The sequence below is a fragment of the Schistocerca nitens genome, chromosome 7 (genome assembly GCF_023898315.1).
Source record: "Schistocerca nitens isolate TAMUIC-IGC-003100 chromosome 7, iqSchNite1.1, whole genome shotgun sequence".
NCBI classification, from domain to species: Eukaryota; Metazoa; Arthropoda; class Insecta; order Orthoptera; family Acrididae; genus Schistocerca; species Schistocerca nitens.
In genome coordinates, this window is record NC_064620.1 from 393198894 (window position 1) to 393209487 (window position 10594).

The window sequence follows — 10594 nt, forward strand, 5'->3', positions numbered from 1 at the left end:
AGACGGCGGTCGGAGGGTCCCGATGAGCTACTTGTGGCCTGTAGACGGAGTGCTCATAATAATCTGTAACTTACTTTCTGGAGTCGCCTCATAGATCCATTGTTGTAAGTATTGCCACTTACTTTATGATCCAGTCACATTAACGTGAACACTGCCTATATTCGACGTCATTGTGCAATAACCATTCACAGACGGCTGGTGGCAGCACTAGCATTGGAGGGTATATAACGCGTGTAGGGGCACACAAAAAAACAGTGCCGTCCAAAGGGGCATGATCGTTGGATTTCGGGCCAAGGGTGGAAGCATTTCCGAAATAGCTAAGTATGTAAACTGTTAACATGCCACCGTAATTAAAGTATTCCTTGCATGGTAAACTGTCCAAAACCGACGCTGAGGAAACTGTGGTGCACCACGAGTCTTAGATGACAGGGATGAACGACGACTACAGAGATGCGAACAGATGTGCAACTGTTGAGCAACTGACCACCCAGATTAGCCAAAGGACTACCAACAGTGTGTCCTCAACGATCATTCAGCGGACGTTAGTGCACATAGGCCTGCCCAGCAGATGCTTGGTTCGTGCACCCATGCTGACTGCCGTTCATTGGCGGTTGCACGTCATTACTGCAACTGGAAGGCCACTGAATGGCGACAGGTGGCCTTTTCAGATGAAACGTGTTTTATGCTCCAACGGACAGATGGCCGTTGGCGTGCATGGCGTGAAACGTCTGAAAGTAAACACCCTGCAACAATCGTCTGAACGTTATGGTCTTGGGAACGTTTTCCCTGGATGATCTTGTCATTTTGGAAGGAACAGTGGATCAAGACAAGTATGCATCTATCCTTGGGAACCACACCCATCTCTACATGCTGTCTGTTTACGCTCGACACGATGGCATCTACTAGCAGGACAACGAACTGTGTCACAGAGCTCCCAGTGTGCGGGCATGTTTCGAAGAACACCAGGGTGAGTTATCGTATTCCCCTGGCCGCCGACATTCTCGGGATTTAAATACCATCGAGAATCTGTGGGACCACCTCGACCCGCCGTTTGCATCGTGGATTCTCAACCGAGAAACCTAGTGCAGAGGCCAAGGCAATGGATCACATCCCTGTCGGTACCTTCTAGAACATGACTCTGTTCCTACACGTCTCGCGGCGTTTCGTCTTGGGGGAGGGTAATCCTAAAAGTAAGGTCTCCTATTTTTTATAAGTACATAGACCTGTTTACCCGTCACGGTAGCCGAGAGCGCTAATGCGCTGCTTCCTGGACTCGGGTAGGCGCGCCGGCCTCGGATCGAATCCGCCAGGCGGATTAACGACGACGGCCGGTGTGCCGGCCAGCCTGGATGTGGTTTTTAGGCGGTTTTCCACATCCCACTAGGTGAATCCCGGGCTGGTCCCCAAGTTCCTCCTCAGTTTCACGACTCACAGACATTTGAAAACGTTCGCACTATTTCATGACTTACACTAGACGCAGACAGCTGGGGTACAATACTTCCTTCCTGGGGGCTTCGTGGTGGCCTCAGGAAGGGCATCCGTCCACCCTCTGCCATTTAACACTGCCAAATACGTAATAACATGGCCGACCCCGCGCTGGAGCGAGACAAAGGCTCCGAGAAAGAAAGACAGACCTGTTTATTTCTACGATGGTTTACATCAGTTTATAGCTTGAACATTTAGCTGTCGATGCATTTTTGTAGACCCTGTGGCAGTTTTTGTATGCCCATGTCATACCAGCTCGCCGCCATGCTATTCTGAAAGTTACGAACCTCTTCTTTCACCTCGTCGTGGGAGCTGAATCGCTGGGACCACAATTAACGCTGACAGGTACTGTGAGACTGTGAAAAAACTCAAACGGGCAATTCAGAACCGGATAAGAGGAATGTTGGGCAAGGCCGTACATATTCTCCATGACAACGCTCGCCCACACATCGCTCGGCAAACCGTTGCTCTTCTGCAACAGTTTCAGTGGCACATAATCACCCACCCACCCTATAGTCCTGACTTGGCGCCCAGTGACTATCACCTGTTCCCTAGGTTAAAGGAACAATTGGCCGGAAAGCGAGTCAGCTCCGACGACGAGGTGAAAGAAGTTCATAACTTTCTGAACAGCATGGGGGCGAGCTGGTATGACGTGGGCATACAAAAACTGCCACAGCGTCTACGAAAATGCATCGAGAGAAATGGTGATTATGTCGAAAAAGAAGTAAATGTTCAAGCTGTAAACTGATGTAAACCATTGTAGAAATAAACAGATCTATGTACTTATAGAATGGTTCAAATGGCTCTGAGCACTATGGGACTTAACATCTGAGGTCATCAGTCCCCTAGAACTTAGAACTACTTAAACCTAACTAACCTAAGGACATCACACACATCCATGCCCGAGGCAGGATTCGAACCTGCTACCGTAGCGGTCGCGCGGCTCCAGACTGTAGCGCCTAGAACCGCTCGGCCACTCAGGCCGGCTATGTACTTACAAAAAATAGACCTTACTTTTGGGATTACCCTCGAAGTACGTGGTTATTCGGGTTTTTGACAGTTGGATACATTAATGTGTCTCGACAAAGCAGAAGTTTCCTGCACTGAAACGGAATCGCACTGTGTGGTATTGCGTCGCCTTCACGAGAGTGTATAGTCCCAAACAATACTAATTATATGGAAGGCTTAATTAATTAAAAATAATTAACTGTGTTTTCGTGGGCTTAAGATACTCTAACCTTGACGCTTTCTTCAAGGTTAGTGCGACAGGTAGAAGTAGATGGTCACTGATACAACAGACACACAAAAATCAGCCACGCGCAAGGCTCGTCCTTCAGTGAAAAAGGAGAAAGAAGGGGAGGGGGAGGGAGGCGGGGGGGAGGGAGGAAGAGAGAGAGAGAGAGAGAGAGAGAGAGAGAGAGAGAGAGAGAGAGAGAGAGAGAGGGGGGGGGGGCAGAGAGCGGACGTGAGTCACGCGTTTGCCGGACATCTCCTCACATGAGCCGGCAGGGCAGCGGAGGCGTCGTAAAAACTGTGGAAGACGCTGGAACCGGTTGGGAGCAGGTTCCAGTACAAAGCAGACCGAACAAGGACGCCCGTGTGTTGGCCTCTACTCAGGACGCACTGAAGCTGCGCCCCACTGTCCCAGCGAAGAAGAGCGGGATGTGAATGACATTTGTAACGTCTGAGAGGTCTATTCACAAGCACCATTGTAGCCTCCCGTTCGGTTTTGCACTGTCGCTTATCGCGGTGAATAAGTTCGTACGGACTATTGCAAGGGCCGCTTTCCTTTCAGACCCTTAAAGTAAACGATCCGCCTCAATAAATCTGACAATAAGCTACGAAAGGAAGTGTTATGAAGTGACGAGTAATATGCTGAATGTAATAGTAGAGATAATCATTCTGCGCATTTTTCATTTTTTAAAATATTCTCTCTCATATACAGAATGGTATGTATTGGAACCCTGTTTTGGTTCGTTTATACCACGTGAAATAACGTACAGGAGAGATTGGCAGTCTGGAAACTGACGGTGGAGACATACAAGGAGAACTAGCGTTACGTTAGTTCTGCTTCTGAACATCAGATCGTTCCAATATTTCCGCCCAGGTCGAAATATTAACGAAGTCGCGGTCAGTCAAACGATAATAAACGCATACGTAATTAAAATGCTACAGGGAGACACAAGGTATGGCTACAGGAAAACAAGTCCAAATGGATGTAGGTAGCAGCAGTTATTCGGAGATGAAGTTGGTAATGTCAAGCGTTGCATCGAACTAGGCTTTGTTTTTCACTTTTCATTACCTTAAAAGAAAATCCAATAGTGAGTAAACTGCATTGTAGTATGTGTGTCGTTAGACATCAGACTGATAGACGAGAAACCTTTTCACTTACAAAGCTTACAAAACGGCTAATCTGGTATAAAAAAGACAAAACTACATTTTTACCGTATGTGGGAAGTGTGTGTGCTACGAAGGCAAGAATTATTAGCGTTGGACCTGTCGGCGTGGAATAGCGGTGTATTTTGATTATCCTTCACACTTCGACCCGTTACAAACTAAAGGCCGGCCGTTGTGACCGAGCGGTTCTAGGCGCTTCTGTCTGGAACCGCGCTGCTGCTACGGTCGCTGGTTCGAATCATGTCTCGGGCATGGATGTGTGTGATGTCCTTAGTTAGGTTTAAGTAGTTCTAAGTCTAGGGGACTTATGATCCTATATGTTACGTCCCATAGTGCTTAGAGCCATTTGAACCATTTGAACAAACTAAACTATTTCTTCACGCCTCAGGATGTATCCCTTCAATCGGTCCCTTTTTATAGCCAAGTTGCGCCATAAATTCCCTTTTATCCTCAGTTATATTCAGTACATCATCTGTTAATCGATGTACCCTTCCATTCTTCAGCATGCTTCTGTAGCAGAATATTTCAAAAGCTCCTATTCTGTTCTTGTCTGATACGCTTATCGTCCAAATTTCACTTCCGTACAGGGCAATATTCCAGAAAAATGCTTCCAGCAAAGGTTTCCTAAGGCTGAAATTTATCATATATTACACGTTTCTTTTTCGAAAACCTAAAACTCTTACATCAAAACATGGAAATAAATAAATGCAGTACTATAGAACTATAGCAGTCCTAATTCTGCTGTGCGGTTCTGAAAGACTAGGCACCCGCAAAGCTAGTAAGAACAAAAATGTGGCGAGTAGAATAGTCAGAACGTGTAGTCTCTCAGATCACACATCAATTAATGACACACGGAAATAACTAAATATAGAGCCACTGCTAACGCAGAATACAGCCATTTCATTTGTTGCCACTTCTGTTACAACTTTAATCCTTATCACGAATATTCTTTAAGTGTACAACTGAACCTAAATTGAGTGAACGCCCTGTTTTTCAACCATGTGGAAGACCATCTAAAGAGAAATATCGATGAAAACATGTAACTTATCGATACCTGACTACCAGCAGTCGTCCAGATGAACTCGTACTAGCTGCTAGTCGATCCAGGTATAAAATTTTAACAATCCATGTTTAGCTTTGTAATGGGATCTCATTCCGGATAAAGTGTAGCTTGGTACACATTCTACGCGGAATTACTCGTAGCTGGAAATGTCTAATCATAGGCCTGAACACTATTGTGAGTCCCGAGTTTAATGAACTGTGGACTCACAATAGAGTGGACTACAAAAAGGAAGGAAGATTATGGTCTAACGTTCCATGGACGTTAACAGAAGGAGCATAAGTTCAGACTGGGGGGGAAAAAATACACATTATCCTTTTCGAGGGAACCATCCTTTCATTTGCCTTAAGCGAATAGGAAAACTATGGGAAACCTCAGTATGGATGGTTAGACGGAGATTCGAACCATGGTCCACACAAATGCGAGTCCAATACGCCAACCTCTGAGTCACCTTATCGGAGCGAGGACTAAAGTTCAAATCCAACATGCCATCCGGTTTCAGGTTTTCCCATAAATTTCAAAAACCACTCCGAGGGGGAGAGTGAATCAGTTCCTGTAAATAGGTATGGATCGATTTTCTTCCCGACTTCGTCCAGTTAGATTTGGCGTCATGTGCTGCGGTATTATTTATTTTACAAACCGGTTTTCGGCTGTTGCGCCATGATCAGGTACAAAGGTACGTATGTGGCACAGTGAAATTTTGTCGGATCAAAGATTTTGAATTGCTATTGTATAGAGTATCTCCATTTCCAGAGACGAAAAATGTTAACGTTACGTCTAGGAATAAAACAGGAGGAATTATTTCAATGTAATAATGCCTCTTGTTTTATTCCTACATCTAACGTTAACATTTTTCACTTTTGGAATTGGAATACTCTGTAGGTACACTAGTTTAAAATATTTTATTCGACAATATTTCACTGCACCAGATACTAATCTTTGCACCTGATTATGGCGTAACAGTCGAAAATCGATTTGTGAAATAAATAATAAATATTGTTGAATATTACACCAGTGTTGTGTGTGTTTTCATTCATAGTGTATAAAATATTCTACCAAGAAACACGGAACAGTCAATCAACGCAACTGTATTTGTTTAATTTATGAAATCTGTAATATAATATGTGGTACGAACGATACAGTATGACTACAATGAATAAGTGCGTTTCGAGGGACAAATACTAATAAAACTTAATTAAACAAATCTGCGTTCATAATCGCTTTACTTAACAACCTTGCCGGCAGGTGTGGCCGAGCAGTTCTAGACGCTTCAGTCTGGAACCGCGCGACCGCTATGCTCGCAGGTTCGAATCCTGCCTCGGGCATGGATGTGTGTGATGTCCTTAGGTTAGTTAGGTTTAAGTAGTTCTAAGTTCTAGGGGACTGATGACCTCACATGTTAAGTCCCATAGTGCTCAGAGCCATTTGAACCATAACAACCTTGGAATACTGAGGTTTAATTTTAACTTCACTATGGCAAGCGTAGGCTGCCAAGACGCAAAACTCAGATTGCCAACGAACCGTTGGCAATTAAAGATGGAAGGAATCGCGGACAGATGGAAGCAAAAAAAGTCGCGATAGTTGTTCCTCTTGGTCTGTTGGGTTTGTGAAGCTACAGTTTGACTGCAGCTCGACACTGAAATACTATGTGGATGACATAGGAACAGAGACTGTCCATGTTCTTATCAGCACCTTGAACGGACTTTTAGTATCGCCCAGATTTGAGAAACACAAGATAACTTCTGTAGTACATCCGCTGATAAAGGGTTCAGTATTTTTCCCTTCTTTACCTTCTAATTTATATCATGGCGAGTATACAGTTGAGTTTTTTTGTGGCACAAATGAACTAGTTTTTCTTTTTACATTTATTCATCCACTACTTTTTAATATCTACGCCATCACTATCAAGTGGCAAAAGTGGAAGACGCTATAATAGCATATCAGTAATGCATAAACACAAGATTCAGCAGCATGCAGCATCCCTTTCATCTTCCAAGACGACAAACTACGTGGTGGTCACTTGGTGGAGTTGCAAAATTCCTTTACACCCATCACCGGTTACAATTTATAATTTATGTAACTATCCACTTCATAACGATGATGTAAGCATTGAAGCTCATAATGAACTAATTAATTGTTGTCCAATGCATAAGATTCAGCCTCCATTCACAGTCCTTGCTTCAAATGGCTCTGAGCACTATGGGGCGCAACATCTGAGGTCATCAGTCCCCTAGAACTTAGAACTACTTAAACCTAACTAGCCTAAGGACATCACACACATCCATGCGCGAGGCAGGATTCGAACCTGCGACCGTAGCGGTCGCGCGGTTCCAGACTGTAGCGCCTAGAACCGCTCGTCCACACCGGCCGGCTTCACAGTCCTTCAAATGCAGTTAACTACGTCTGAATCTATTAGAAAACAGTATCACTGCAGTCATCTCTGTGTATCGGTGTGTACTACTGGAAATTCTCACTGAATGGTTCGTCTTCGTCAATCAGTATTTAAATAGTAAATTTAAAGAGTGCACCATATTGGTGATGCCAGTCTGAAACCGACGAAGCATAATGAATCCGTTCGCGACTAAATGACTGCCATCAGTTCACTAAATATAAATGCGATTATTTCAATTCAATGTTGAAAAGGAAGTTAAAACAACGCGCAAAGATCAGGGAATGAACGCTGGCGAAGCCAAAGCCAAGCCATGCAGATTTAGACACCGTAAGGGCTAACAAAGCAACAATATGAACAATCATAGTTCGCTCCCAGACACCTTCGTGACGTTCCAGTCTTTTCAAACGTGAGAAACGGATTTGTACGGAAAACGCAGCACATTAGAAGGTGAAAGTGCATCACCCAACGGTTACGGCTACTGACCCACTGTCCCGCTAAACAGCTACTTCATTTTTATCCTCTCGACACCGCTATTCATATCGCCCCACAACGAAGCACCTTCTCCTGCTTTCACTGTTTCGTGCCAACTAAATGCTTTATGCAGATTTGAGAAGAAGTGCAAGTGTGGAAACTATGCAGAAACGATTTTCACGTGAAATATTATAAGCCACTTCCTTGGTACGCTTCGAGGCACAGATTAAAACAAAATGCTGCGAACTTTCGTATTGCGGCGCAAAATATGAGCGTATGCATCGTAACCAGAATACACAAACGGCTCTTTGACTGCACCACATTACCGAATTATTTAATACAAATAGAAAAAAGTTCCACTATGCTCTGATGGCTTCGAATTTAAATCCAAATTACGCCTGTTTATTGTGACGTTTTTAAATACTTTTGTATTTACATTGCATTCTTGATCACTTATTGGGCGTGAAACAGTACTTGTCCACCCACGAGTCTCTTGCTCCGTTCATAATGACCTCGATGTCGACAGACAATGAACTCTGAACTTACTGTACTAGTGCGCCATCTCTGATGACCTCGCTGTCACCACACTTTAATTCCATAACAAAAGTTATAATATTTCGTTTCAAAAACTTGAAGAACGAAGACTCTGCTGTAAGCGAATATGCGTCCTAAACGTTCATTGCCGATGCAGGATTTTCTAAGTGACACCAGTCGTACTTCACAGATCTCGTGAGAACCATAAAACGTTTACTGAATCTGAAAAATATATATGAAATGTTTTGCTTGGCATATATTTGGTACTAATATTCGTCCACAAATTATTTCCTTTGTAAACAAAGCTCTTTTTTTTTTTTTTCTCCTTGAAACCAGTATACAGTTTCGAGGTCTCGAAAAGTGTGCGATAAATCTTCTTAAATGTGAATCTGAACGATTGGGGCCTAGCTCTGAAACGTCCATTCTATAGCACACACATTCCGATTTCAGGTTCAAACACTGCGGAACAAACGTCAGACGAACGGCTCTTCTCAGGTGCTACAATACAAAACAAAGCAGCATCTTACCGTCACGATGCCTTTCTCGCGGATTTATAGTACTGAAAGTAGTGAAGTATGGTTCAAGAGCCAACTGCAACTGTACCCTTCCTAAGAGACCTCAGCAACTAATTCACAACTTATTTCCTTACTGATCACCACAGGCAACAGTTAAATCTATAAGCCTGTGATGTCGCAGCTCGACATATTCTATACGAAGAGCAATGAAAGTGGGAGAGAACACAACATATCATCACACGTTAATTAATACTCGCAGTTTTGCTGTATCGGTCACGGCTGTAGGTACCATTCTCGCAGAAACAACCAGCCCTTCAATTCCAAACAAATCATGCAATTACTTAAAAAAAAGCTAGTTTCGTACCGGTGTATGGATGAGACGAAGTACAAGCTATAGCAAATTTCACAAAATTTGAAACACAACAGTTGAAACTCTCGTGAATTAAACACGTTCATCTGAATTCGGCTATACTTACAATCGTCATAATGTTGCTGCCATCCACGATGTTGGTCGAAGCAAGCCATCAGCACAAGTAAAGCACCCACACAAAGTACGTGATGCCTCATTTTCGTTTTCTTTCGTACCAGAAAACGAACAGCAGTATTTTATTATTTCCAATTCCTGCTCTACCACTATGATAAACCGGGCATTGTTCGGTTACGAAAGCGAAACAATCTACACTCTCCTCTCTACGACCGTCCGCGACGCCGTCCGCGGAGCGACTGAAAGGCTCCGGACGCGACTAGCGTCCAGCGATATTACGTAGAGCGCCAGAGATGTTAAGCGCAGCACCGATGACACAACGCGCCGCTGCAGCGCACTTAGCGCTCATTTTCAAAGATGGTGTTTTACTGAACAGGCTGTCTTTCGTAGCAGATAAATTGTTTATGATTATATTTACAAATTCGAGTCAGATGGTAATAATAATACATCATATGTGATCGGTATATGTTTGAGGTTCTTGCAGTGCTCAACATATTCTGGAAATAAATTCCTTTTTAAAGGGTTTTCAGCACCTAAATGAATCAGGCATCAGAAAAACAATAGGCACATCGCGACTGAATATGATTTACACCATTATTAAATGTCTCGAAGCTATAGTCGTGATACACTCGCAGACTAAAATCTCACTCCGCGAGCAGATGTTAGGGAGATGTACTAGGATACGAACAGCCTCGAGCCAAAAATTATTTCCTTAAGCACAATGGTGCTTTGGGTCAGTCTCCAGGGGCAGACTTCGTGAGGTTATTTACATGCTAATTTTATATGTTTCTATAAATATGAAATATGTAGAGCGGCTGAAATATTACTACCGCAGTTAAGTACACAACATCCTCATGTTCAATACTCACCTGTACATGACGCAGTATAGAGGGTGAATCACTTAATACCTGCACCGCAAATATTTCAGACGTGGAAGGCGCTATCGAAATGCGGTTTTCACATAATTGAATTGTAGGTAAGGATACGTATTTGCAGTCAATACCCAGACTTTGGGAAGTTTCTGAAAGCACAGTTAACAGTCACAAATATTTAAATGGAACAGGGTCTATTGACAGTAAAAACCTAAGAGTAGCGTAAATGAGAATGTCAGTGGTATATGTCGGGGGAAGCTTGTGGAAGTAGTTTACGAATTAACGTGTTATGAACACTGCAGACACCGACAGCTGTTTATTCCATCGTATTTCTTAGATGCTAGGCGAAGGCGAGGACGTTATGTGTTTTTACGATGTAAGTAG

General features: G+C 43.4%; 1 protein-coding gene across 1 annotated transcript in view; it reads right to left on the reverse strand.

Moving 5' to 3' along the window:
• Nucleotides 1-9557, reverse strand: part of LOC126195380 (low-density lipoprotein receptor-related protein 1) — an 818691-nt gene extending 809134 nt beyond the window's left edge. Inside the window, exon 1 of the mRNA XM_049933960.1 lies at nt 9331-9557. Coding sequence (XP_049789917.1) covers nt 9331-9421 — 91 coding nt within the window. The 5' untranslated portion in view covers nt 9422-9557. The remainder of the gene's footprint in view (nt 1-9330) is intronic.
• Between the last annotated feature and the right edge of the window lie 1037 nt (nt 9558-10594).